General features: G+C 40.8%; 1 protein-coding gene and 1 long non-coding RNA gene across 4 annotated transcripts in view; both read left to right on the top strand.

The window, feature by feature from the left end:
- ryk (receptor like tyrosine kinase) overlaps positions 1-27,529 on the top strand; it is a 55,508-nt gene extending 27,979 nt beyond the window's left edge. For all 3 annotated transcript variants that reach the window (XM_085150305.1, XM_085150304.1, XM_085150303.1), the window contains 8 exons: positions 3,245-3,370; positions 7,164-7,250; positions 15,204-15,273; positions 16,673-16,805; positions 21,203-21,312; positions 21,431-21,590; positions 22,947-23,083; positions 26,612-27,529. In XM_085150305.1, coding sequence (XP_085006431.1) covers positions 3,245-3,370; positions 7,164-7,250; positions 15,204-15,273; positions 16,673-16,805; positions 21,203-21,312; positions 21,431-21,590; positions 22,947-23,083; positions 26,612-26,723 — 935 coding nt within the window. In that variant the 3' untranslated portion in view covers positions 26,724-27,529. The remainder of the gene's footprint in view (positions 1-3,244; positions 3,371-7,163; positions 7,251-15,203; positions 15,274-16,672; positions 16,806-21,202; positions 21,313-21,430; positions 21,591-22,946; positions 23,084-26,611) is intronic.
- On the top strand, positions 3,377-6,805 carry LOC146491210 (uncharacterized). Its single transcript, XR_014872230.1, has 2 exons — positions 3,377-3,742; positions 3,885-6,805. It is a non-coding gene; the product is annotated as an uncharacterized LOC146491210 (long non-coding RNA).
- Positions 27,530-27,901: the final 372 nt, after the last annotated feature.

Raw genomic sequence — 27,901 nt, 5'->3', positions numbered from 1 at the left:
TGCTTTCCAAAAAAAAGAAAAAAAAGAACAGGGTTTTGGCAAGTTTGGAATCCTTCCTTATGGTTAAGAACACTGAGGGATACTTTGATCTAGTATTGGGTTTTCTTGAACTGAAACAAGAACCAAAATGAAATAGATCAGTGAAACTCCTTAAGTCTAAATAAAACACATAAACATAATACGAATTTTAAGTAAAGCACAATAAAATTTAAAAATTGCCTGAGAAGTCGGGCTCAGAGTACTAGGATTGATTGTGTGCAGTCCCAACCACGTCTGTTCTCGTTTACATTGTTGATATAATCACTGCTCATAGTTTGACCTGTAGGGGGCAGCATTGCTCTGCCCCATGATAATTTTTGCCACACTGTGACAGTAGAGCTTTAAGAAGAGGTGTTTATGGCATATTTCTAAATGTTTTGACATTTAAGATCCTGTTTTCACTTCCTCCACCGGGCTCCTCCTGTGTAGTTTTGGTGGTGAATCAGCCCAAAACCTACACAGGAGTGTGTTAAGGATATCAAGGGAGTCAGGACCACAGAAATGTATTCTGTGCACATGATCATCCTGACTCCATGAGACGAGATCTTGCATGGGGCTCCAGACCGAGGGTGCTTGATGATCGTTTTATATTTTCCTCCATTTTTAAATAATCACACCCTACAGTTATCACCTTCTCACCAAGCTTTTGGCTGACGGTCTGGTAGCGCATTCCAGCGTTGTGCAGGTTTACAGTCCTGACATCCTATGCCAGCATCTTTGGTCTTGCCCGTAGTGGTGGAGAGGCTGGAATGGAAGAAACGGATTCTGTTGACACATGTGCTTTATACACATGACGAGTTTAGATCAGGGGTCATTGATTCTTGTTGACTCTGGTTCAGATCTTTTTCTTTCTACAGGAAGAGCTGTTTAGTTTCTATCTGCCTCTTTAGCTAGCATTTGTTAACTGTTGTGTTTGTTTGTGTGTGCGTAATCTATAAGGAACTTTATGACTTCACTGTTAAAATCTCCCAATTCTTTGAATCTTTGGGCTGAAGGAAGGACAATACTTGGTGTATAAATGCTCAATCAACAATCCTTTATTTCCATACAATTTTCACACAATGAGCATAAACAACCATCCGGATGGGGAGAGATGCATGAGAGGGTCACAGCAAGTCTCAAAATGGTGATGTGTTACACAGCTGTTTATACTTTCTACTGGCCCCCACCTGGTCGTAAACCTAAACATTCACGGTCTCTTATCTATCATGGCGCCTAAGTTATGACCTCGGGCTCCCTGTCTTTCTACTCCCTACAAGAGTGGGGGCACAGAATGTTGTTTGCTCTTGCTGTTACCGGCCCAAGGTCCTTCGCACACAACATTCTCAGAAATTATTTAAGCAGTCTGACATGACAAGAAAACAGTGTAAAACATTCACAGCAGATAAATGGTGGCGCCCACCTGTCTAACAGAACCCAAAGATGGTCACATTCTTTTAATCCCCAAAGATATACTGGAACATTTGTCTAACATACTACAAAAATATACTGCGAAGATGATCATGTTCTTTAACCTAATCTCACATCACCTCTCGCCTCTGAAAACCAGCAGTTAATAACAGCGAGTACATGGGGAGCTTATGTAATAGATGTGCTGTAACACAGGACTTTGCATGAAGTCGCTGTGATGCAACATGTGCAGGGTACTGTACATGTGTGGCTTTTTCCTGGAATTGCTGTCATTTCTTTTCTTTTAGTCTACATATTTTAGAAGAAATATGACACTTGCGATCCGAAGCAGAAGCTCCCAGGTTGTTTTTGTGTGCTAATCCAGGTTTAAAAAAATGTGTCAGTCATTTGGTAAGAGGTTTGTTTAGATTTGGATTATGTGTGCCTTTAAACCCTCAAGCGACATAGATAAAAAGTGAGTAAAATGACAAAGTGGAATCATTTACGACAGGATTGTTGTGTCTTTCAGTGTGGATGTTGTCTCATCTGTGGCAGAAATGTTCTGTCATTAATTATGATTTTCAGGGTTTTTTTTTTTTTTTTTTTTTTTTTTAATGTTTAAACAAAGATCATCTCTTACTTCTTATAAACCAAATTTTACTTTGTTTCTATAGAAAATATGTATTGCAGTTTGATTGTCTTATTTTACCATTTTACCATTATGAATCCATTTCACCTGCTTTTGTGCAAATCGAAGTGGAAACGGGAGAAGCCACTGCAAGACGACCCTCAAAAAAACAAGAAAGGAATGGTTTTAGCACATAGTGGGCACAAACTGCTGCTCCCTCTGATCTGATTTCACAGAAGCAATGAAAAACAAAAAAAAAAAAAAGCAGGTGCCTGCAGACCATTCAAGTTGCACAGGTTGTGCAACTCCTCCAGGATGCCAAACATATATATGCAGATAAGAGAGCTTGCTGCGTCTCGCATCGCGGTGTGACAAGAGTGGAAGGGATACCAGGACACAGGCTGTTGCGTGAGGAGAGGACTGTCAACCCAGCAGCAGGACCTGCATACATTATGTTGTAGCATCAAATTATTTTGGTGATTGTGTACTTTGATCAACGAGAAATTACAATGAAGTCATCATACTCAAGCTGTTATTCATCCTTTGGTACTTTGATGCTTCTGGAAATGAAATTAAAACCACAGGTGTCAAATATGTGGCCCAGGGGCCAAAGCTGGCCCTCCAGTAGGCCCCACAAAGTATGCAAGTTACAGTAAATTAACTGTTTGTTTGTTAAATAAAATACACTGCTAGTCTGGGTATATCAGTGCAATTTAAGTATTGCTGCAAAGCAGTTGCCTAGACAGATTGTTTAATTAATGGTTGATGTTTGGATACAAAAATGTCACATTTTAAGATTTTTTATTTATTTATTTTTTTTGAAGCAACAAATTTGCTGAAAAACCCAACGAGTCTGGGAAAAACTGAGAGATAAGGTTGACATTAGACATTTATCTCAGGCTGTTCAACACTGATTTTCAGAATGTACTAATATTTCTTTACAGATTAAAAAGATAAAAAATAAAATTTCAGCTCTAATTAGGAATGTGTTTATAGCCTATTTAAATGAGTTTTGCTCCTGACCTAAAAACAAACAAACTTTGCATTAACTGGTCACATTAATGGCCTTTAAAAAGTTGTTGAAGACAAACTGAACTGAAATGTCACAGCAGCACATAATGCATACACAGCAGGTTTCATGAATTAATGAAATGTGTTCATTTATTTATTTTTTGTGCGTCTTTACAGGTTACCCATCTCTGCGCATAGAGAAGAATGACCTGAGGAGTGTGACCCTGATGGAGGCCAAAGCTAAAGTTAAAGATATTGCAATCTCAAGGGAGCGAGTCACACTACGAGACGTCTTACATGAAGGTATTTCCCTTCCCAGTATTTTAGGCCTATGCCCCGATGTTTTGCCTTTTAGCGACATTTCCAGGGAGACTCGAGTGATTTGCGCGATCTAGTCTATATACGCATGAAATGAAACAGATTTTAAGGAGCTTCAGTCCTGCAGTCATGAATAATCTTGTTATGCTTCGTCCAGCATCGTTTGTTAATTTAACTTTACAGCATGCATGTTTTTGTCATGTTCTGAGTTTTCTATATAAAGAACATAAACAGAGAGAAAAAGGAAAAGACTAAATGTTAAAAAAAAAAATTTAAATGAGATTGCTTTAACAGACTGAGTTGAGATTTAAGCTTAAATTACAAATTACATGGTGCTAGCATAACCTAAAGGGAGAAGTGCTAGTAAAACACAATAATTAGGCTTTTATTTGTAATTGGAATTACTCCTTAATTTTAAGAAATAATGTTTCTGCAAAAAACCCATGCTTTCACTTTTAGTATTTGAACATTTCTAGTTGAAATATGTCTGGTTCTAAAGGCCTTAAAAATAGTTTATCTGCTGTTGGCAGTTAAGTTGTTTGAAAAGATTTTGTATGGTTGAAGCCTGCCAGGATACATCAGCACAACTTTAGAAACCAATGGGATTGTAGCAACAGTAGTTAGGAATATTCCTGCCACTATCGGGAATAGTCAGGAAGCTTGTTACAAAAATGGACTTGGATGAATTTTAACTACCCATCTGTGTATTTCCTGCTGCTCAGCTGAATCTGAAAGGTGATATTAACACTTGTTATTGTTTTAAATTTTTATAAGTAGATTTCTCTAAACACAAATAAAATAATGAATTAGAAACGTGTAAATAAACAGAAGCCAAAACACATGTTTCACAAACACAGATAGTCACACCTCACACTAATAGATTATTTAGCAAACTGACTTTGAGGCCTAGCAGACACTAATTGGCTTCAGCTGCCTGTGTTGTGAAACCATGCCCTCAGTGTGGGATTTAAATCAGCACTGTAACACTTCGGAAACCCTACACCGTATCTTACGCCCTAACCCGACTTACACCTCGACAGAAGTGTAACTATGTAACATGTTGAGGCAGCCTGCAGCGACTGCCAGCTGGAGGAGAGTGGATCAACTTCAGTTAGTGTTTTGGTGCTGTAGGCACATCGTGTACAAGAGTGAATACTGGCAGTGATGTTGGCCACTTGCGTAAGGTCAGCACTCATCAGCTTGTTTATTTCTCCTGTAAAGTGAGATCTTTGGGTCCATGGGCACTGACGACATGGTAAAAATGAGGTAAAATACACAATTTGTATATAAATATAATTTGTGGCAAAATTGAAAATTCAGTGATATAATTGAAGGATGTCTTTATTAATAAAAGCAACATTAAAAACATAGTGAACTGAGTTGGGACAAACGAGTTTGTGAGTCTGTCAACGGCAACTTAAACTCCTTTCATGAGGAATGTAAAGGATCACCCAGGATGGGTTTGGCCTTCTTTAAAGTCCTAACCTTGCACAGGTGAGGAAGGTCATGCAGGGTCACACCTGCTGTTTTGCTGCATACTGTAACTCTTCCTTGCAGGCATAGAAGTCATAAAAGAATGTAAAAAGATCTTTAAATTAACCACCAAAATTATACAAAATCCTGCTCAGGCGTATGAGTTTCTAACAGAGAGCCTTAGACACTGAATTTTCTCAATCTTTTTCTCTTTGGCTTCATATCAAAGCTAAATGTCAGGGCTTTGGTTTGGCTCGATCTGTGCTCCTCGCTTTGGAGACTATTCAGCTTTGTCATGGAGTAAAGGTACTGACAAAACTGTGCTTCGTTTTCTGGATATTGGCCCACACCGGGGCTTAGAGTGAGTGATGTAACATTTATCCAAGGGTGCATACAACACAATGGAGAAGAAAATGTGGGTGTTGTGTTTTTAAATGCTGCTTGACAGCCTTCAGTGGTTTAGTCCCTGCTTCTGTTTACAATGTAACAGAAGCACCACTCTTTCTCTAATACACTAGTTTTACTTTAAAGAGGTTGTGTTCACAATAAAAAGCCTCGTGTCTAAAAGAAATAATGAAATATTTTACAAAGATTGAAAAATGTTTCTCCTAGTAACAAATAATATCTTTTTAAGAAGTTTTCCAAAGAGCTCATAAAGTAACAAACTGTTAGGACTGGAGAGGAGAACCTTTGAGAGGTTTTGGAGTTTCTTCAGAGAACAGGAACTAGTGGAAAGAGAGATGGAGATTACTTGCTGCCTTTATAAACTATTCATGCACTCTAGTATTAGATTGTGGGCCTGGAGTTGACTCATGTATGTAAACTTGCAGTAATAACGTAATTGTAAAAACAAACTGGGATTATATTGATCCCAGATGTTTACAGACATTTGTCAAGAGTGTTACCTCTCATTTGGCATTGATCTTACTGAAGCTGGAGTGGATTTGTTGTGATGATCTCATCTTTAGGAAAGATTAACCCCTCAGATGTATAAAAGTAGACATTTGCTTAAAAAAAAGGGGGGGGGGGTCCAGTAAGTGGTGCAGAAGGGTGCTCATGATTTTATCAATGATGGATAATAGTTGTACATTGGCCTCCGTCACAAGATGCAATCAAACATCAGCACAGAATTCCCAGCAAGTGGTGTTGTGCATGCTTTGCACAGCTACCAGTTTAATATCTGGGAAATGTTCTGTCACATTAACGTGTGTAGGATTGCAACATTTTTTGCTCACAAGCAGTGCAGTTCCTGCTATGAAGTCCTAAAGCCAGGCACAGTCATGCTGTGGTACAGGAAGTGTGACTATAGCCAACATGTCAAAATTCACACTCTGTGGTCCCACAAGTACAGCACACGTGTAGCACGTTGCCTTCATATGGAAGTAGTGGCCGATCGCACTCTATTCCCATAAGACGCGCCACTGCAAGCCAGGAGTCAGGCAAATGAAATGTGCAGCTGTTAGTGTTATAATGCCCATTTCCCTCTGTGGTGACATGATGACTTTGCAAAAGGTTTTTAGTTTGGGTTTTTTTTTTTTCACCTAGTTACGCACATAGTTACTCCTGATGAAAATATTGACACAAAGTAAAGCAAAAAAAACTTTACAAGGTTTAGAGCTCTGCTCTGTTCTGTATTATCAGTTTTCTCCAGCAAGGAAACACACTTTCTAACTGCTGGTATAAAAATAAGATGTATTCATAATAAGATTTGAGTTTAAACAACAAAGACACAGAAGGTCACGTCCCAGAGGGGTGAACGTGGAGTGCAGTTGTGTTTTTTGGGAGCCAGCAGGTCCCGACAGGCTTGACGAAGAAGGCGGGAGAGAGACACTAACCCTGTTGTTAAGCTTCGACTACTTTCCTGTTGAAACACAAGGCATAGTTGGCCCTGAGGCTCAGTTTTTTTTCTACGTTTATGTTGATGGTTTATGTGCTTAAATGCCATTTTAGCTCAGAAAAGTCCCGGAGCTACAGGGTGACAGTTTAGACAAAGGAGATGATGAACACGCTCACTTGGCCTTCCACATCGTAAGCTTTTCTCAGTTGGTCTGAGTGATGAAAGCTTCTCTGAGCTAGACTGAATTGCTGTTGCTTTGTATCGCCTTAGTGAAAAGCAGCCAAAACTGCCTCATCCCATTTAGCAACAAGGCATTTTAAGCAGAAGCGTGTCTGCCTCTGTTCACTAATCAGCCAGGCATGGTAGCCTCTGAGTGAGGTGACATTTCAATCTTTGAAACAGTCGCCCCTGGCTTTCCTTCTTTTACCCCTTTCCTCTGATTAAAAACCTGCGTTTTGTCTTTGACAGGCACTTTTGGCCGCATCTTCCACGGCGTGCTGCTGGATGAAAAGGACCCCAGTAAGGAAAAGCAGGTCTTTGTGAAGACCGTGAAAGGTATGCTCCCTGTTCCAGCTTAAGTAAACATTAGGGGTGCAACAATACACAAAATTCATGGTTCGGTTCGGTTCGATACTTTGGTGTCACGGTTCAATATTTTTTCGATACAAAAAAATGTTCATGCCTTTTTAATTTGTCATTTATTAAATTTTCACAGCACATTCTGCACCACATCTCTGTGCGTTCATCATTTGTTTAAAGCCAGCTCACCTCCTGCAACCACTTTTCCGAGAATACGCGCTTCTTTTGTGGTTCGGACTCCTTCTGACATTTCTTTGGAGGTGGAGGAACATCACAGTAACTGCTTAAAGGAGCTTCTTCGACATCTTTAAGAGTTCTAAACAAATGTCTGTCCTCCTCCTGAAAATCTTATGTACGCACACACGCGTTGCAACTTCTTATCTTGTGCGCGTTTTTTATTTTGACAACGAATGCGCACCTGCGGACCACTTATGTGCAGCCCTGGTTATTTAGCTCGTCATATTGCAGCCACAGAAATTCTTTTGTCCATGAAACCATAAAGCTGCACTTTCTTTTTGCCTTATAGTCTGATTTGTCATAACTTTTCCGTTTTGTGGTAAGCTTTTCTTTGGCTGTCACTTCTTCACCCTGACCTGTCTTATTTGGCTCAGCAGAACGAAAATATATATCCTGCTGCTTTTACACATGCACTCACATAATGCTCAGCGATTCTCTGCGCGATCAACCTCTCACATGTTTAAGCTTGCTGCGGGAGATTTCACTTGTCATGTTTGCATAGTAAGCTAACGATTGATAAGACGATGTCAGAGGAATTGGCGTGCAAATTATCATCACTCACCAATCAGTGCTGTCGCTCTCTATACACAGTTCGCGCGATTGCAAAGTGAAAGCAAAAAACAAGCGCAATTTCAAACGCGATTTCAATATGTCACATATTGACAGTGGCTCACCGACGCCAATGATATAATTACCCAGCTACATTTCCGAAAGAATGCAAAAGCATTGACATATATTTTTCCTTCCTACGATAGGCTGACGAGCAGGGCAGAGATAGATTTTGGTAGCCCGACTGGAAAAATCGCTAGCCCCGGGACATCGGGCTAGCGATTTTGCGAGCCCTGTATCTGATTGAGGAATCACTCATCTTTGGAAAAGAGAGTTTATTACAGAGAAATGGCTCTTTCCAAAATTGAACGGTTCAATATCGATACGAGTATCGTTGCACCCCTAGTAAACATATTGTAAAAGAAATGAAAATACTGACCACTCTGGTTTATGCCTGTCATCCTGTCGATAAGTAACTTTACCCAGTATGTTCAGGGTTATTCAGAGGAATGAGGTTACTGAGGGGGAACACACTCACATGCACTGTAGTCTCCAAATCTGTGTGGACACGCAGCAGATCAGTGGAAATATTTCTTTTCTACCCCGCAGACAGTACATCAGAGTAATATCATTAGAATATATACCACTGCAATAATATAATCTGATCATTTATTTTTACATTTTATTTTTACACTACACTACACCCTTTGCCCCATTTAGACTCGTGGCTGCATGCTGCAGATATGGTAGCAGCAACATGACTAAAACTGTTAGTAAGGTCAGCCTGCGAGATGATAGCAAACTGTGTGGTTTATCTCCATACAGACAGCTTCACTTTTCTCCTTCAAATATTGGTTTGAAGGTGAAGTTATGTTTTTGGGGTTTTTTTCTTTCACATTTGAACTTTTTGAACAGGTGCTTTGAAAATCCTATTGAAGGCTTTGCTGCTGTTATAAAGCTTTTTTGATAAAAACATTTTCTACTGATTCTTGGTTGCTTTTTAATTCACACACAGTCTCCTTAATAAACATCACGGTCTGCATAGATCCTGTTTTTAGTTACATTTTACTGACATAAAACATTAAAACCACCTTTTTAATATTGGAAGGTGTATTTAATTCCATGGGTCACACTGGGAGATGAGAATCAGATTGAAGGAGCAGACATGCATAGTTTAGTACCAGGATTTAATTTGATGTAAATTGTGATTTAATTTAAGTTTTATCCTTATTAAGTCCTTGACCGGCCTAGAATGAAAGTTTATTAGGCTTTAAAATGGGGGAAAATAATGATGGTTACTGTTCTACATGATGGCTACCAAACATCTATTTCCCACAAACAGTCGGCTGTGGGACATTTCACAGATGCTTGATCCAATCAGGATCTGGGGAGTTTGGAGGCCAGGTCATTTGGCTTTTATGTGGTTAGATTCATTGCCAGTGCTGCATGGGGTCCTCTGCCATACAATGAAATGTACAGGCGGTTCTTTGCTACGTTAACTGTTATTTAGAAACACAACAGTGGTTGGTCCATCGATTTAAGTGCGTATTTTATGCTTCAGTCATTGAGGAATGAAAGTGAGTGAAAATGAACCAATGTCCAAAGAAAAACTTTTTTAAAGACCACCCTAATAATTTCAACAAGGTTCCTCTCCTTGGAAGCAAAATACAAATAAAAAATGGCTGTAGATTTTCGCACATTGTTGTATAACAGCGGATTTGTGGCATGAGTGAGCGCTGCGATTCCATCACTGAACTGAAACATGACTGTAACACTGAAGATGTGGGTGGGATGACGAACATCCGCGAACTGAAACATAACCAACACGTCAGGTTGCGGTTTGGAGTAGTTTTTGATGCCCTGCGGATGAGCACCGATGATTGTTACCCAAACATTGTCTCTCAGAAACAATTCAATTCAATTCAATTCAATTTTATTTATATAGCGCCAAATCACAACAAATGTCGCCTCAAGGCGCTTCATAGATACAGAGAAAAGCCCAACAATCATATGACCCCCTATGAGCAAGCACTTTGGCGACAGTGGGAAGGAAAAACTCCCTTTTAACAGGAAGAAACCTCCGGCAGAACCAGGCTCAGGGAGGGGCGGCCATCTGCTGCGACCGGTTGGGGTGAGAGAAGGAAGACAGGATAAAGACATGCTGTGGAAGAGAGACAGAGATTAATAACAGATACGATTCAATACAGAGAGGTCTGTTAATACATAGTGAGTGAGAAAGGTGACTGGAAAGGAAAAACTCAATGCATCATGGGAATCCCCCGGCAGCCTACATCTATTGCAGCATAACTAAGGGAGGATTCAGGGTCACCTGGTCCAGCCCTAACTATATGCTTTAGCAAAAAGGAAGGTTTTAAGCCTAATCTTAAAAGTAGAGATAGTGTCTGTCTCCTGAATCCAAACTGGAAGCTGGTTCCACAGAAGAGGGGCCTGAAAACTGAAGGCTCTCCCTCCCATTCTACTTTTAAATACTCTAGGAACAACAAGTAGGCCTGCAGAGCGAGAGCGAAGTGCTCTAATAGGGTGATATGGTACTACAAGGTCATTAAGATAAGATGGGGCCTGATTATTTAAGACCTTGTATGTGAGGAGCAGGATTTTGAATTCAATTCTGGATTTAACAGGAAGCCAATGAAGGGAAGCCAAAACAGGAGAAATATGCTCTCTCTTTCTAGTCCCTGTCAGTACTCTTGCTGCAGCATTTTGGATTAACTGAAGGCTTTTCAGTGAGTTTTTTGGACATCCTGATAATAATGAATTGCAGTAGTCTAGCCTGGAAGTAATAAATGCATGAACTAGTTTTTCAGCGTCACTCTGAGACAGGATATTTCTAATTTTAGAGATATTGCGCAAATGGAAGAACGCAGTCTTACATATTTGTTTAATATGTGCGTTGAAGGACATATCCTGGTCAAAAATGACTCCAGGGTTCCTCACAGTGTTACTGGAGGCCAAGGTAATGCCATCCAGAGTAAGAATCTGGTTAGATACCATATTTCTAAGCTTTTCAGCGCCGAGTACAATGACCTCAGTTTTATCTGAGTTAAGAAGCAGAAAGTTAGTGGCCATCCAAGTCTTTATGTCTTTAAGACATTCCTGCAGTTTAACTAATTGGTGTGTGTTATCTGGCTTCATGGACAGATAGAGCTGGGTGTCATCTGCATAGCAGTGAAAATGTATGCTATGTCTTCTAATGATGCTGCCTAGGGGAAGCATGTATAATGTAAACAGAATTGGTCCTAGCACCGAACCCTGTGGAACTCCATAATTAACCTCAGTGTGTGAAGAGGACTCTCCATTTACATGCACAAATTGGAGTCTATTAGATAGATATGATACAAACCACTGCAGAGCAATACCTGTAATACCTACAGCATGTTCTAATCGCTCTAATAGAATATTATGGTCAACAGTATCGAATGCTGCACTAAGGTCAAGAAGGACAAGCACAGAGATGAGTCCACTGTCAGAGGCCATAAGAAGATCATTTGTAACCTTCAATAAAGCTGTTTCTGTGCTGTGATGAACTCTGAAACCTGACTGAAACTCTTCAAATAAACCATTCCTCTGCAGATGATCTGTTAGCTGTTTGACAACTACTCTTTCAAGGATTTTTGATATGAAAGGAAGGTTGGAGATTGGCCTATAATTAGCTAAGACTGCTGGGTCTAGAGATGGCTTTTTGAGTAAAGGTTTAACTGCAGCCACCTTGAAGGCCTGTGGTACATAGCCGATTATTAGAGATAGGTTGATCATATATGAGATCGAAGAATTAATCAATGGCAGGACTTCTTTGAGCAGTTTTGTAGGAATGGGGTCTAAAAGACACGTTGATGGTTTGGAGGAAGTAATTATTGAAGTTAACTCAGAAAGATCGATTGGAAAAAAAGAGTCTAACTTAACATCAATGGAACTAAGAGTAGCTGTAGATAATATTACATCTGTGGGATGATTATTGGTAATTTTTTCTCTAATGATAAAAATTTTATTTGTGAAGAAGTTCATGAAGTCATCACTAGTTTAACGTTAAAGGGATGGTTGGCTCAAAAGAGCTCTGACTTTTTGTCAGCCTGGCTACAGTGCTGAAGAGAACCTGGGGTTGTTCTTATTTTCTTCAATCAGTGATGAGTAGTAAGCTGTTCTGGCTTTGCGGAGGGCTTTCTTATAAAGCAACAAACTATTTCTCCAGGCTAAATGATGATCCTCTAAATTTGTGACACGCCATTTCCTCTCCAGATTACGAGTCATCTGCTTTAGGGTACGTGTTTGAGAATTATACCACGGGGTCAGGTACTTCTGATTAGAGACCTTAGTTTTCACTGGAGCTACAATATCCAGAGTCGTACGTAGTGAGGAGGTGAAATTATTAACAAGATAATCAACCTCTGTTGGGGTAGCGTTCAGATAGCTGCTCTGCTCTGTGTTGGTACAGGGCATTGACGATGATAACAGTGGCTGGATTATATTCTTAAACTTAGTTACAGCGCTTTCAGAAAGACATCTACTTTGATAAAGTCCACTCTCCACTGCTGCGTAATCAATTATTGTAAATGTAAATGTTATCAAGAAATGATCAGACAGGAGAGGGTTTTCAGGAAACACTGTTAAATGTTCAGTTTCTATGCCATATGTTAAAACAAGATCTAGAGTGTGCTTAAAGTGGTGGGTGGGTTCTTTTACATTTTGAGAGAAACCAATTGAGTCTAACAACAGATTAAATGCCATGTTGAGGCTGTCATTTTTAGCATCTACATGGATGTTAAAATCACCCACAATAATTATTTTATCTGAGCTCAGAACTAAATTAGATATAAAGTCTGAGAAATCAGACAGAAACTCTGTGTAAGGCCCAGGTGGACGATAGATGATAACAAGTAAGACTGGTTTCTGAGTTTCACAGCTGGGGTGGACAATGCTAAGCATCAGGCTTTCAAATGAATTAACAGTCTGTCTTGGTCTTTCATTAATTAATAGACTGGTGTGAAAAATTGCTGCCACACCGCCCCCTCGACCTGTGCTTCGAGATTTCTGGTAGTTAGAATGACTCGGGGGTGTTGATTCATTTAAACTAACATAATCATCCTGCTGCAACCAGGTTTCTGTAAGGCAGAGTAAATCAATTTGTTGATCAATTATTAAGTCATGTACTAACAGAGACTTGGAGGAGAGAGACCTAATATTTAATAATCCACATTTCACTGTTTTACTCTTTGGTTCAGATGTGGATACTGTATTGTTCTTTCTTTGTGATTGTTTAAGTTGTTTGTTGCTGGTTTTTAGTTTGTTTTTTGTCTTTTTGGAAGCAGACACAGTCTCTATGGAGATGGGTTTTTGGGGGGGTAGCAGGAGGAGAGAAGCTGCAGAGAGGCGTGTAAGACTGCAACTCTGCTTCCTGGTCCCAACTTCCTGGTTCCAACTAGTCATGTTTTGAGGGGTTTAATAAATTTGTCGATATTTCTAGAAATGAGAGCTGCTCCATCCAAAGTGGGATGGATGCCATCTCTCCTAACAAGACCAGGTTTCCTCCAGAAGGTTTGCCAATTATCTATGAAGCCCACATCGTTTCTGGGACACCACTCAGACAGCCAGCAATTTAAGGAGAACATGCGGCTAAACATGTCACTCCTGGTCTGATTGGGGAGGGGACCAGAGAAAACTACAGAGTCCGACATTGTTTTGGCAAAGTTACACACCGATTCAATATTGATTTTAGTGACCTCCGATTGGCGTAACCGGGTGTCATTACTGCCGACGTGAATTATGATTTTATTGAATTTACGTTTACCCTTAGCCAGCAGTTTTAAATTTCCTTCAATGTCGCCTGCTCTGGCCCCTGGAAGACAATTGACTATGGTTGCCGGTGTCTCTAGCTTCACATGTCTGAGAACAGAATCACCAATTACCAGAGTTTGACCCCCAGCGGGTGTGTCACCGAGTGGGGAAAAAACGGTTAGACACATGAACGGGTTGGTGGTGTACCTGGGGCTTCTGTTTAGGACTACGCTTCCTCCTCACCGTTACCCAGCCTTTCCCCAGCTGCTTGGGGTCTGCCGGGGAACAGCTAGCGGGGCCTACGCTATCTTCGGCTGCACCAGCTACAGGGGCCTGGCTAGCTAAGGGTGAGAGCAGGGTGCAAAGCCGAGTCTCCAATTCAGTAATCCTGGCCTCCAGAGCTGCAAATATGCTACATTTGTTACAGATATCATTACTGCTAAAGGAGGCCGAGGAGTAACTAAACATCTGACACAATGAGCAAGAAAGTGCAGAAGGGACAGGTGAAGTAGCCATGGTGCTAACGGGTCGGATACGAGCTAAGCTAGCGAAACAGTACAGAGACAGTGAGTGAATACTTTGGCTATAAATTAGGTAGTGAGTACACAGAAAGTGTGCTTCGGATGAAGCACGTGAAGATTATACTGTGAAAAAAGAATGTATTTAAAAGTTGTTAATTAAACTGCTAAGCAAATAAGCTACTCAGAAACACCACTGTGTTTGAGCAGGAACAGGAAGCGATACTATACCACAGAGCGAGCGAACACCAAGTGACAGCCAGCAAATACCACTGGCAGAAACAGTAGGTACTTCACTGCTAGCTTCAGCCGATGACCCTATATGGGTTTCAAACCAATAAACAGACACACGAATTTGACAGTAAATGAATAATAAGTCTTACTCATGCTGCGGGGTTGCATGCCAGCGAAGCAGCTCCCGTATGCAGGACTGTCAGGTTCTTTGTTAGCGGCATGTGTCTGCTTTCTCTGCCAGTTGCCTTTTGACCTCTCTATTCTCATGTTTACTCAGTGAGGGGTGGATACCACTCGGCGAACAATGTCTTCATGCCAGTTTTGGCTATGTTAAACTCTTTACTTCCTCCTCATTCGCCTTTTGGGAGGGGAACAATACTGCTTTCCATAAGTTCCAGACGATGGCAAAGCTGCAAATGCAGATTAAAAACTGGCTCAAGTTAGTTTTCCCCTGAAGTTTCCCACTACAAATGACTGCTGGCAGAGAAACTGCAATGAAATGATAAAAATCAAACACATGGCACCAACAGACGCTCATTGCTCCAAGTTTGTTGTTTTTAATTTAAATGTTTGTTTTTTTGTGTCCAATAAAATTTTTCAGATCATGCTTCTGAGGTGCAGGTGACGATGATGTTGACTGAAAGTTGCAAACTTCGTGGCCTTCATCACAGGTAAATCTTGCCACATATACACATAGCTGGGCCTTTAGAGAATATTAAATATTCAGGCATCCTGTTGATGCACATGAGGAAAAAAGAAAAAAGAATCTATTGCTCGGCATCATATAAGGAATCATAGCTGCTGTCATACAGTTACCGTCTCATCAGAGTTTTTCATCAGTTTTTTAATTACAGTTTCTTTAGAAATGCAAGTTTATTTTGAAAGCCAAAATAAATGTCACAACACCAGCAGGGTTTGTGTCTTACGTCACCGGTTGGATGTCTTGATGACGCTTGAGCATAGCATGCCAGCCTTGCTTCTGTGGTCGTCTCTTAAGAGTCAATTTAAACATTGATGAAAGAAACACCACATGTTTGCAAACAGGGCTGATACCTTAATAAGGAGTGTGAATCGAAGTCAGTCTTTGTGACATTTGTAATAAAATATTGTCTGAAAGGCTCTGAATTTATTTTAAAGGAGACAGTTTCTTTTTTGTTTTCTTGTACATACTGATAAAATGGTGGATGTTCCTATTGAAGATTGGCAAACAGGGTATCTGAGTGTCTGATATATGTGATTTTTATATTCTTGACACAGTTTTATGGCCCAAAAGTCATCATGGATTGTTTTTAGGGAATGGCCGTTTGTGAAATCAATTTGTTGTCAGCTTTGTGTTTTGTCTTAAGACTTTATGAGAATTTAAAAAATTCTAAAATAAAATTGTTCTTCAAATATATCTTCTTCCAGTAGTGGATGTTCAGCTCAAACCTGACCCTTTTCATATAAAAGCCAAAAGCTAAACACTCGATTCCAGTTTCTCCCCCACTGATCTTTATGACGTCAGTGAAGGCACAAACCCCTCATGTAATGATGTTAAGGATACAGAAGCCCCAACGACCAAAGGTTTTGCTTAAGAGAAGCGGCCAATCAGAAGGTTTGTTTAACAAGATGGGTTAGATCCCTAAACAGTCTTTTTCTTTCAGAAAGAGCATAGACTAAGGATTGCAGCAAGACCCAGTGAAGATGAACAAGGATTATTTTTGAATTCATATACGAAATATTATTTTTTTTAATGTTATTTGAAAGTAGTGGCTAAGAATAAATACATGGAACAGGAAATTAGCAAAACGGGTCAAAGCAGCATTTCTTCGGCAGATTTTACCCGAAATGTACAGCAGCCTTAGGGCAGTGTACTTGTGTGGAAAACATTGTCGTCACAATGTCCCACGCCTTCCTCTTTCCTCTGCATGACATCAGCTCTGTCATATTTGCTGACAGTTCCTCTTTGATGTTTTGGATGATAATGTCCTTTACTCTTCCTTTAATGTGCAGTAGACGTGTACATGAGCAGAAATGATGATCTGGTACACTCAGGTCCACTCAATTGGTTGCTTTCTCTTTTCTTTTAAGAAATCTGCTTCCCATAAGCCACGTGTGCACAGAGGATGGAGAGAAGCCCATGGTGCTGCTGCCTTTCATGGCTTGGGGTAATCTGAAGCAGTTCTTGCGGCAGTGCAAGTTAGCTGAGGCTAACAACCCACAGGTGAGGCTTCAGCTCAGCAGACAAACTGTAATCAAAAGCAATATTAAACCCCCCATCATTAAAAGTCATGTTCTCGGCCATGCCTGGATCTCTTCGGGCACATCTGTCTTGTTTTGACCGTTCCAACCACCTGCTCCGTACTACTCAAGCAACTTTTGTCTCAAACCAAATTTCTTCTGGAAGGTCATGTCTGGTGTCGAGTGCTTGGTTTTCAGCTATGATCAAGCTGTACGTGTGTGTGTGTGTGTGTGTGTGTGTGTGTGTTGTGTGTGTGTGTGTGTGTGTGTGTGTATGTATATGTATAGATGGATACAGAGATATATCTATCTATCTCAATCTCATCTGAATGAAATATTTTGACATACAAGCAAAATAAGGATGTTAAATTCAAAGCTGCATATCAGAGCCAAAAATAAAACTGGATACATTTATGGAAGAATTAAAAAAAAAAAAAAAAACAGGAAAATATTGCATTAAGGAAAACAAATTGTCAGCGGTTATAATTGGGAAAGTATACAAAAGAATTACAGAAAAAACACAGATACATCACATAAATGCACATTTATAAAAATATGTGACTTGAAGGCAGTTGCAAGCTGCTTTTTCTTCAGGCAGGACCTTTCGAAGTGAAGGCGTCCTGACGGCAAAAGTGATATATCAATGCAGCATGTAGAGACACGCAGCTAACACTGAGGAAAAAACCTCCATGATCACCTTAAACCTTTTTACCTGTAGCACCAAATCTGCTTGATTTGACTCTATTCAGTGTTAGCGTTTTCCATTAGACGCTAGAACCCGTTACCAGGTGCTTTTAGTACCAACTCTGCTCGGGTTCTAAGCAAGCTGAGTCATGCCGAACATGTGACATCAACAGACTGTTTGCCACTGATTGGCCAGGGAGGCATTGATTGAGTCATGAAAATGACTCTATGACCAGTATCAGACCTGGCAATGAGGGAAACAAGGAGCAGATACACTTCAGCAGGAATACTATCACTTCGATGGCCTACATTATGGTGTTGTGTCGCATACAAATGACATCATGTGACTTTATTTCATTTGTAAATGGATGATTGCTATGGTTAGGCTCACAACCCAAGGGAAATAATGGGAGAGAAGAGATTTAACTCCTTGACAATGAAAGCACCCCTGACCTAGAGATGACCAAATGCAAGTCGAGACTTTATGAACTTGTTCTCAGAGCAGCTTGCGTGTAAAACCATTAGAATAAATGCGTCAGAGTATGCGTGGCTCCTCTTTAACGTTTATTAAGCCATTAAAATAAATCCCCCAGATTGAAAGATAAGTCAGATTCCATCGTAGTGTCAAGCATGAAAGAACATTTTGTGTTTGCAGCAATCAGTAACGAGTAACACCTACAGTAACTACTGTTTACACTGTTATTAAGAGGTCTGTTGATACAGTGATGAAGCCGGTGCTCAGGGCAAAGGTTTGTAACTCACTCCGTGGAGACAATCGGGCTTTTGTACAGTTAACCCCAGGGAGGCTTTCATGCGCTTGGAGAAAAGCCACAGCAGATCCAACCAATCAATCAGCTGCAAAATACAGATGCAGAAAAATGCTTTGCGATCACAAGATGAAGCTTGCCACACATTTACAATAATCAAACGCCTTTTTCAGGCACACATCAGCACCTTCATTCTCAGCAGCTCCAATACGTACCTTTGGCGGCTACGGGAGACAAAGACTTAGTCATTAAGTTGGAGGTGTTGCAATAAACACTGAGCTATAAATCAGCTCAGTATCAGGCCAGCTTAGATGAAACTCGCGGGGAAATGCTCCGAGAGCACAACATTCATTCTGCAAGCGAACATCTGGTTTAAAAGGTGTGACTGTGGAGGGAGGGAGGAGGTTTGGAGCGTTGACCTTGTTCTTAGACATTTTTCTTTCACTGACAGCTGAGATGTATTCTGCACAGTTTGAATGTCTCATAGCAGCTGCACATGTAGCCGTTTCACTTGAGCGGTTAGAAGACTTAAAGTCTTCTAATCTTTGTTCACTGGTTGCCCAAGTCTTTGTTTTTTGGTATAGTCCCAAGCTTTAATTTTGCCTGCATCACAGTATCAACTGTCAGATAAGACAACAAAGTCCATTTCCAGTGTTTACATCCGAGCCAGGGATTGTGCTGAGCAAATCAGACCAGATGCAAGAGAATTGAACCATACACACAATTATTTAGAGCTGTTACTTAAAGAGCTCAGTGTTGTCTTTTCAGCTCTCCGGGATGTTTGTTACAGGAGCAGCCTCACTTCGTTAGCGGTCGAGTGTCTTTTCTCTGACACACCTGCTGACTTAGAGCTATTGTCAGTAAGCCCTTCAACAGCTCCACAGACAAAGCAGACTCATTTCTTTAATGCAAGACTCGGTTAAACCTCTGAGGAAAAGAGTTTCTGCGTCACATCAGATCAAATCCTCAGAGCAATGTTAACCCTTAAGCAGTCAAACGGCTAAAATGACCAAGTGCGGTCACGTCTAACTTTTATCTAAGAAAACTGTGTTTCTCATATCTATATTTTTACTTTATCTGTGACTGATATTCTAAAGCTACTCCATAATACTTTGATCAGTAATAAATGACAGTGAAGTCCTTATGTTTAGGGTGTTCTCCTTTGTTACATCCATGCTTCAGTTTCAAACTAACATCTTAATTGTGGGTGAGACATGTTTCAGATATTTCCATCATCACTTTGAGTTTTAAGTATTTGCCTCAGGGCTTTTGCAGCAGTAAATCTTGCTGTTCTGTGTGTTAGCCATGGTTCACTGCAAAAACATGACAGTGTTGTTATTAAAAAGTGAGAAATTATAATAAAATAAAAGCATATGTTTAAAAAAAAAAAAAAAATCATTTTTACGCTTAAGGATATCACAATGGTACATGAGAAAAATACAGCCTGATGCTCATTTGTAGTCTATTTAATGAAGGACTGCAAAACTTTACCAACAAAATATGAATTATTTTTTGTTAGATAAAGGTTCTGAGTTTACTAGATTTTTGAATGCAGCATCAAATTAGTGATTCAGACGCTCAAAGTAGTAGAAATTTAAACAAAACACTTAAAGTTGTGCTGTTTTTTTTTCTTTTTCCCTGTAATGAACTTTAAGTGTAACAATAAGGGATTTATCATAGTTTCAATAAAGTCAATCAAAGGAAGAGAAAGAAGTATGGGTGCTCTGGAGGTTTGATCTTGTTTCAGATAATTCACTGGGAAAAAAAACCTTCTAGAAGTGCGTTTTGGGTAAACTTTCAAGGCTGATACCAGCATTTGACAGGTTGCCTTTTTGCCTACATTTTGTCAACTGCCTCATCTTGTAGCCATGATCCCTTGTGTGTCAAAATAATTTTATGATTTAGTCATATTTTAACACTCGTAAATGTTGCTTTTGGTCACGATGGTGATATTGGTGTTCACCAAACGAACAGACTGTGTCACGTCGATTGTGGCACTTGGAGTGTTTAACGACGCTTAAATGTGTTGTGTGGGTGTTTTGGTTTTTTTGGCTTTGAAAAATGCATTTGGTTATCTCCTCTACTTAAGAACACGAATTAAAAAGCACAAAAACTCACCTCTGTGCACTTCAAGCCCTTTAACTCAATTAACTACGATTTTGAATGGCTTCTTGAGCTATTCTAAAAAGTACTGTGCAAAAAAAAATAGCTAATTCTTTGGTGAGGTGGGAGCTTTTCTCAGATTTAATTACATTTAAGGAGCATTTGGGTTTTTTATATTATTTTATTTTTTGATGGCAAGAAAATCAACAAACTCCACATTGAAGCACACACACAGTTTGAACCCAGGACCCTCTTGTTGAGGGGCAGCAGTGTTTTCCGCTGAGCTACCGCAACATTCTGCTGTGTTTACACAGTGTACATGAATGATCTTGTTGCAGGAGGTAGGTATATAGATGAGGAAATATTTCTGAAACTGTTGAGTCTAGACAGAGATTAATGTGGATGTAGCCTTAGTTTACCCCTTTATCACAAAAAAATAACACCTGTCTTTTTCTCCTCGGCATGCTGACATGTTATCTTATTATACTCGATGTTGACACTGAAATAAGAGTTTAGAGGTCACCAAAGTTGTTACACTTGAGGGAACATGTTGTACATGGGTACGTATATATCTTTGAAATTTTAAAGGTTGCATTTAAACAAGTCATGTCAGGTCTTGTTTTTCCAGTCTCCTTGCAGTTGAATTTATAGAGGAAAAAATAGTCGTGGTGTATGTAATGCCCATATTTCGCCCACATTGTCCCGTTCCAAAGAAAACTAGAACAATTTTACACAGAAGTCACCAGATGTCCTCGCTCCGTCTTTACTTTTTCCTGTCTGTCTCTCAACTGCACATTGTCGCCCTCTCTCCCCCTTTTCCTTTCAGGCAATCTCTCAGCAGGACCTGGTTTACATGGCCATCCAGATTGCATGTGGAATGAGCTACTTGGCTCGCAGAGAGGTCATACACAAAGACCTCGCCGCTAGGAACTGCGTGTAAGTTTTCAGTGACCTGACTCTAGCTGTCGTCACGCTGTCCTCGGTAGCTTTCAGGTGATTTGGTTTGGAATTTAATTTGTCAAAAATAAAGGCCGTGCTTTCCCTCCACCGACAGCATTGACGACAACATGCAGGTGAAGATTACAGACAATGCCCTCGCCCGAGATCTCTTTCCCATGGATTACCACTGTCTGGGGGATAATGAGAACCGGCCTGTCCGCTGGATGGCCCTGGAAAGCCTGCTCAACAATGACTTTTCCAGTGCAAGTGATGTGGTAAGAACTACCAGATATGCAGTTTACTTCCATAGACTGTATATAAATGATGGACACAGCCACTGTGTTGTCAACCATTTAGGGCAACTAAAGATTATTTTGTTGCGCCCTCTTGGGCTTCATTTTTGCTTTGTTTGCTTGCTGTTGCTTAACAAGGCAACGCTGTAACTGTGATTCGTTGTCAACAAAACAATAGCAGAAGAAACCTTTCCTGTCTCTCTGAGGTTTCTAAATGCGAGTATGTTTCCAGTAGACATGATGCGGTTAAGGCGATCCGGGAAATGGCACTGATTGTGTGCAAGCCATTCTTAGACACTTGGTCAAGGTGTCAAAGGGAAAGGCGTGTCTGTGGCTCTTCTCGCTTTCCTGTTCCAGGATAGAAAACCGGGTGCGACGGAGGCAGTCGGGAAGTCTGCCTAACAGATCCTCAGAGACACCACTGAGACACGAGCCAGACGTGTCCCCACCCCCTCCACATTCCTCTTATGGTCACACCGCTCCATGGCAATCATGGCACTTAGATTTAACAGAGGCCTGGCATTAACAGCCACCCAGTGCAAGTCCATACAAGTACCTGGAGCTGTATAGCATCTTGAGTGTGTTGCTGTTACGCACACGAATGTATTGTGCCCTTACATCAGCAGGTACACAAATCAGATAGCAAGCGACACAGGATGGGAGCGTTCCTATTGGCATCTTTAAGCTTTACTGGGAATGTTGGCAGCGGCTTATTCACTGATGTGGGAACAGGGTGGTTTACTGTAGAAGACGTTTTTGTTTTATTGTCCCAACCCCCCCCCCCCCCCTCACTTTGCTCTTAGTTCCTAAACAGTCCTTGCACTTCCTTTTAAAGGTTCTGTGTCACCCGATTAAGGCTCGGGGCATACTAACACAGCAGAAACTCAATGCTTTCTGGGCTATTCTCTCTGTCAATGTCGGTTTTATTTTAGATATCATGGCTTCCAGAGTTTAAACAAACAACTTCGAGGTCAAAACCTACTGGAAGCACCTTAAATATGATTCGAGTAATTCGTCTTTTCTCTGCTCAGAGGTCGGAGTGAACACTCGCCGGCAGTTTTAACCCTGATAATAACTGCTTACACTTTCACTCTCAACAAAAACTGGCAGCAGTGATTTATATTCCAAATACATTTCTTGACATAATTTCCTCACATTGTTCATTTGGAACGTCGTGTATTTGAATACAAGTACAACAAGTGGGAACGCTACTTTTCCACCCTCTGGTTATGTTCGCCCTGTTTGATGAAAACAAATTGAAAGCACTTTTTGTAAAGTGCTGTGAATGAATGCTAAGCACTGGTCTCAGGGTTATTCAGAGAATTTGTGTGTTCACAGTGGGCTTTTGGAGTGACGCTGTGGGAGCTGATGACTCTGGGGCAGACCCCCTACGTCGACATTGACCCTTTCGAGATGTCGGCTTACCTAAAAGACGGGTACAGAATAGCACAACCAATCAACTGTCCAGATGAGCTGTAAGTTGCGCCCCCCCCCCCGCACACACACACGCACACTCTGTATTTTCACTTGTTTATTTGACTTTGGTAAGAGTTGGAGCTAGTTTTTTGAGTCGTCCTTCCTTTTCTTGTCCTATTTGTCGACAGTTTACAGACGTTAATAATATACAGAACCACAGCAACACTAAGTCCACTGCTATCCGCTGGGTAAGGTATAGATCAGTGTGGCCAGGTTTGGTTTCTGTAGGATTATTACTCTAATCCCACAATTTTCTGATCTGCAATGACAACAAGTCAAGGATGATGCCGTGCTGGACCTCCTTTATAAATTGTTTTTTATGATTTTAAGTAGCATTTTATCAGTATGGCCTTCTCATTACAAGATGATTTAGCCCACCTATAAAGTGTAACAAGAAGCAACTCATGTTTCATGTATATAGTGCCACTTCATCGCCTCAAGAACTCCATATTACTGTAGACTGAGAGCAGTGCAACCTAGAAGTAATAAATGTATGCGCTAGCTTTTCAGCACAAATCTGAGACCAGATGACTCAGTGAATGTTGTCATCTTCACACTAACTGGTCAAAAGATCAGTTTTGCCTACTTTAAAGCAGTACTTTACAGTTAAAGTGTTTCATAATTTTTAAGAGAAAGAAAAAAAACCCACAATGTTTTTCCACAACAGACTGGTAACGGTGCAACAATATTCTGGAAAGCGTGGCAAATCATCACTGTCCACAGACAGTGGAAAAGAGTGTTTCTCTTTTTTGTTTTAGAGGGAAGCGTCACTGCAGATCAGTGCAAAGTTCAGTAAAGGTCATCACCTTTGATGCGAATACTCGAAACGCAGACCAAGTCCTTTTGCACTGTTTCCAAACACTTTCCTCTCCAATGTGTGCCTTTCTGTTGTTTTGTATATATTCCTCTAGTTTGTATATATTCCCCTTGGCTGTATATCTGTTCTATTTGCTGTTTATTCTGACCCTAACCCTTCTGCACAGTACATTGACAATAAAGCGCCATTCTGTTTATTTATTTGAGCACCAAATAGTGAATATCTTCCACTGGAAGACTGTTTTCATACTGGCTTTTCCTTTAATTTGTCACATCTGTAAGTCTGCAGTGAAGAGTGTATTTTCAGCTGCAGTGAAGCTTGTTATTGGAGACTGTCGGCACAATAAATGTGCTGCTAGTTGACATATTGTTTGAGGACCTGAGTCGAATCAAACTGTTCAGCTGCTACTAGCTTTGATTGATGCAAAGTTTAACTCCATCAGGCTGTCAAGAAGAAGAGGCAATGTTGTCCCACTGGTTTCATTTTTTTTTTTGCATCACTGCAGTAGTATTTACCATCTGATCCCCCAAAACAGGTTTGTGGTGAGGAAGCTCAAAGCAGCCCTGGCAGTGCATGGATGGATTAGTGTTTGGTGGAAATTAACACTTGCTGGAAGCTGACTTGGGAGAAGCAGAAATGTGTTTGTGCCATGCCCGTCAAATTCTCATGGTATTTCTGTCTTCGGGGTGTACTTAAACCTGCAAAAGTTATACTTTCCATTCCCAACAATCTCTGAAGACAGCAAAGAAAGAAGGTGTCTGGCCTTTACTTTAACCCCCCCCCCCCCCCCCCCCCCCCCAGACAATTTAGGGATTTAGGGGTAAGAACTGCTTCATGAGGAGTTAACATTTGCTTGAAGCCAGATCCAGATGTGCATGGATGTGCCATCCAGCAGTTTTCTGGATAACCCGGGCTGACTGGTTGAATGCGTCCTGGGTCACCACTTTTAGCTTTTCTGAGAGGACACCAAGGCATCCCCAGGCCAGACAAGAGACATAGTCTCTGTGGTGTCTGTCCTTGTGTCTCTTCCCACTTCAGTTAGGTATCATCCAGGAGGCATCCTTGCATGTCTGAACCATCTGAACTAGTAGCTGGAGGAGTAGAGGCTTTACTTTGAGCTAGTCCTGAATAACCAAGGAAGATACAGGACGCTGATTTCTGCGCTCGTATCAACATTTAAAAAAGAGACACAGTACAGATGGAGTCCACACTACCACGCATGCTGCATCAGTCTCTCTGGAAATTTCCTGATACATCCTCCACATTCATCAAAAAGAGCCTACACAAGATCAGTATTAAAGCAAGTCAAAATTTGGGGTATTTTGATGAAAGAAAACAAAAAGACTGGCTGGATTTGACAGATTTTACACCTTTTATCCCTTTGCCAACCAGTTGACATTGCAACTTACATGCATGTTTCCATTAAGTCCAGTAATCTACATTGGTTCCTGTCCGTGCTGAAGTACTAAGAATAGAGGATATTGTTTGCTGCACAGACTGAAAGCCCATGAGGCAGATTTTTGATAAACACATATTTATCTTGGCTTTGTTGAGCTTTGTTGTTCCAGCTCTGCTGTATGTCTGCTGCATTAGTGTTTAAGTTCATTGAGAGAAACGAAAAACAGACTCAAATTTGTCGTGCGTGCACATGCTTGGCAAAGAAAGACAATGCTAAAAAATGACATTTAGAGCCGAGCAGTTATCAGACAGTGCTTCAGATATGGAAAGAAGATGCAGATTCTAAAACATGGAGAGCTTTAGCATCAGAGATTACTTCACGACATCGGGATCTGACTAAATGAGAAATACAGTAACGCTCTTCCCTTTGGTTCCTGTGTTATGGCACTTAATCATTCACCTGTGACTGTGTGGACTTGATCATTTGTCTTAAATGTTGCCATAACCAGTGTGTTTATAAGTGTCTTCTTAAGTTTGGCTTTTAACCACCAAGTTCCAATTAATTGATGAGTGCAGATTTGATGAAACTCCCTCCAGGTGTTCCTCGGATATTACTTTTACACTAATTCCTCGGAGCGCCGCCATCCCAGCGCAGAGGCATTTAAAGAAAACAAACTCGTGTCAAATCCCCACAGAAATGTGCAATTCTCGATGATTAAAGGAAACTCAGGATCTGATTACCTGAAATCTGTTAAGTCATCAAAAAACTGTTTCCTTGCAAATACAATAGATGTTGAGGCGATGGCTTCCTTCACCACAATACTAGAGCTTATGTAATCGAGGCCGTGCGCTGATAGAGAGGTAATTATATCTCACGCATTTCTATCAGCACTGCACAGGCAGCTCCTGGTTCAAGACAATACAGCAGTTGCAGTATAATACTACGCGAACGCTGCCTTTAAATCCAGTTTTTCTCTTATAAAAATGAAAATTTATTCACTTTCATTTTATTTACATGGCACTTACGGAGCTTCAAGAGCACCCCCATGATGTCACAGCATGTATTCATTTGTGTTCCTGGACATGAATTTCTCCTTTTTTTCCCATAGCTGTTGATTCACAAAGATTTTCCACTTTTTTAAAAGTTGGAAAGGTCAGTGAATGGACGCATTACACTTTCCCAGGATATCTGCTTGTTTAGGTTTAGGCAGTGCCAGTCTAAGCTGGGAGGCCCAATTTTCAAATGATCTGTGAGGTGTTTTCAGACATGACTCCTCTGTGAACTTTGACCTGATCCTTCTCTGTGTTGCAGGTTTGCAGTGATGGCTTGTTGCTGGGCCTTGGACCCCGAGGAGAGGCCCAAGTTTCAGCAGCTGGTCCAGTGTCTCACAGAGTTTCACGCAGCGTTGGGTGCTTACGTGTGAAAGCAGTGGGTGCCACTTCTTCTTCTTCTAATCCATTAAAGCAACGACACTAAAGGCTGGCGGACACTTTTCACGGGGAATGCACATTTGAAATTGTGCCTTATCACATGAAAGATGAGCAGACTTGTGCCCGATGCTTTTGTTTTGTACAGTTCTTTTGGAGTTTTTATATAGTTAAATTACCTTTTTACAGCATAGCAAAGTAAAACGACTCTGTGTTCAATATTGTTCCATTTGCTTTGAAAGCATCTAGAAAAGGCGCCGATCGACGATCTCCACACGCAAAGAGGACCCGAAGAACGAAAAGATGAGGACTTTTTTTGTGCCATTGAGCAACTTTTTAAAAGAACAATTTAAGCTTCTGCAGTATTTTCTACAGATTCTGTAATATTGTGCAAATTTTAGATATGTTTTGGGTGTAAATAACTCCACAGCAGAATGAGTTAGGTACCAAAGTAGACCAGAGAGCTTCAGTAACCATAATCTTCTTGGACATGCTGCTCCACTCAGGCTCGGTACGAGAGGCAGATCTGTTGAAATGATTTCTCTGCAAATGGTACAGCGCTTCCTCTGCCGTGGATGAGTTTCCTTTACTGGAGCGCACTCAACAGAGATGTCACACCACTTTTTTTTTCCTATGCCAGCAGCGTGGATAAAGACGTGGACACCACAGCTGGAACATCAGCTCTGCAGAGCTATCTGTATAAACCTGATTTTTACACGTGGACACTTATTATTTCAATGTCACTGCTGTCTTCCTCTTGTACTTTTTATTTCCGCTGTCAGAGCCACCAAGTGTGTGTGTGTGTAAAAGGTGGATGTGATGTGACCAGTTGGTTAGTGAAGCATCGAGTGGAGCGTTCTCGCCAACACCATCAGATTGAAGCGTCTGAGAACCAACGTTCGAAGATGGATTGATGTCAGAGGGACATAAATCATGGCGGACTGAATCTGTGGGATGCATCTGCTTCTTACTAAAGTACAGTAGACTATATATAAAAGATTGGTGTAGGCGCTGTGACATCACCCATGGTCTTGCTGTCTTGAAACCAGATGTGACGTGTAGGGGGGGTGGATTAGACTGAGACATTTGGTATCAGCTCACTGACAGTGTAGTCATGGTCTGAATCGACACCGAAGCGGCGGCTTGCACCGGCAGATGTGACGTCACTTTTGTT

The sequence above is a fragment of the Neolamprologus multifasciatus genome, chromosome 23, assembly GCF_963576455.1.
Source record: "Neolamprologus multifasciatus chromosome 23, fNeoMul1.2, whole genome shotgun sequence".
NCBI classification, from domain to species: domain Eukaryota; kingdom Metazoa; phylum Chordata; class Actinopteri; order Cichliformes; family Cichlidae; genus Neolamprologus; species Neolamprologus multifasciatus.
Note: the sequence above shows the minus strand (reverse complement) of the source record. Positions and strands in the feature narration are given on the sequence as shown.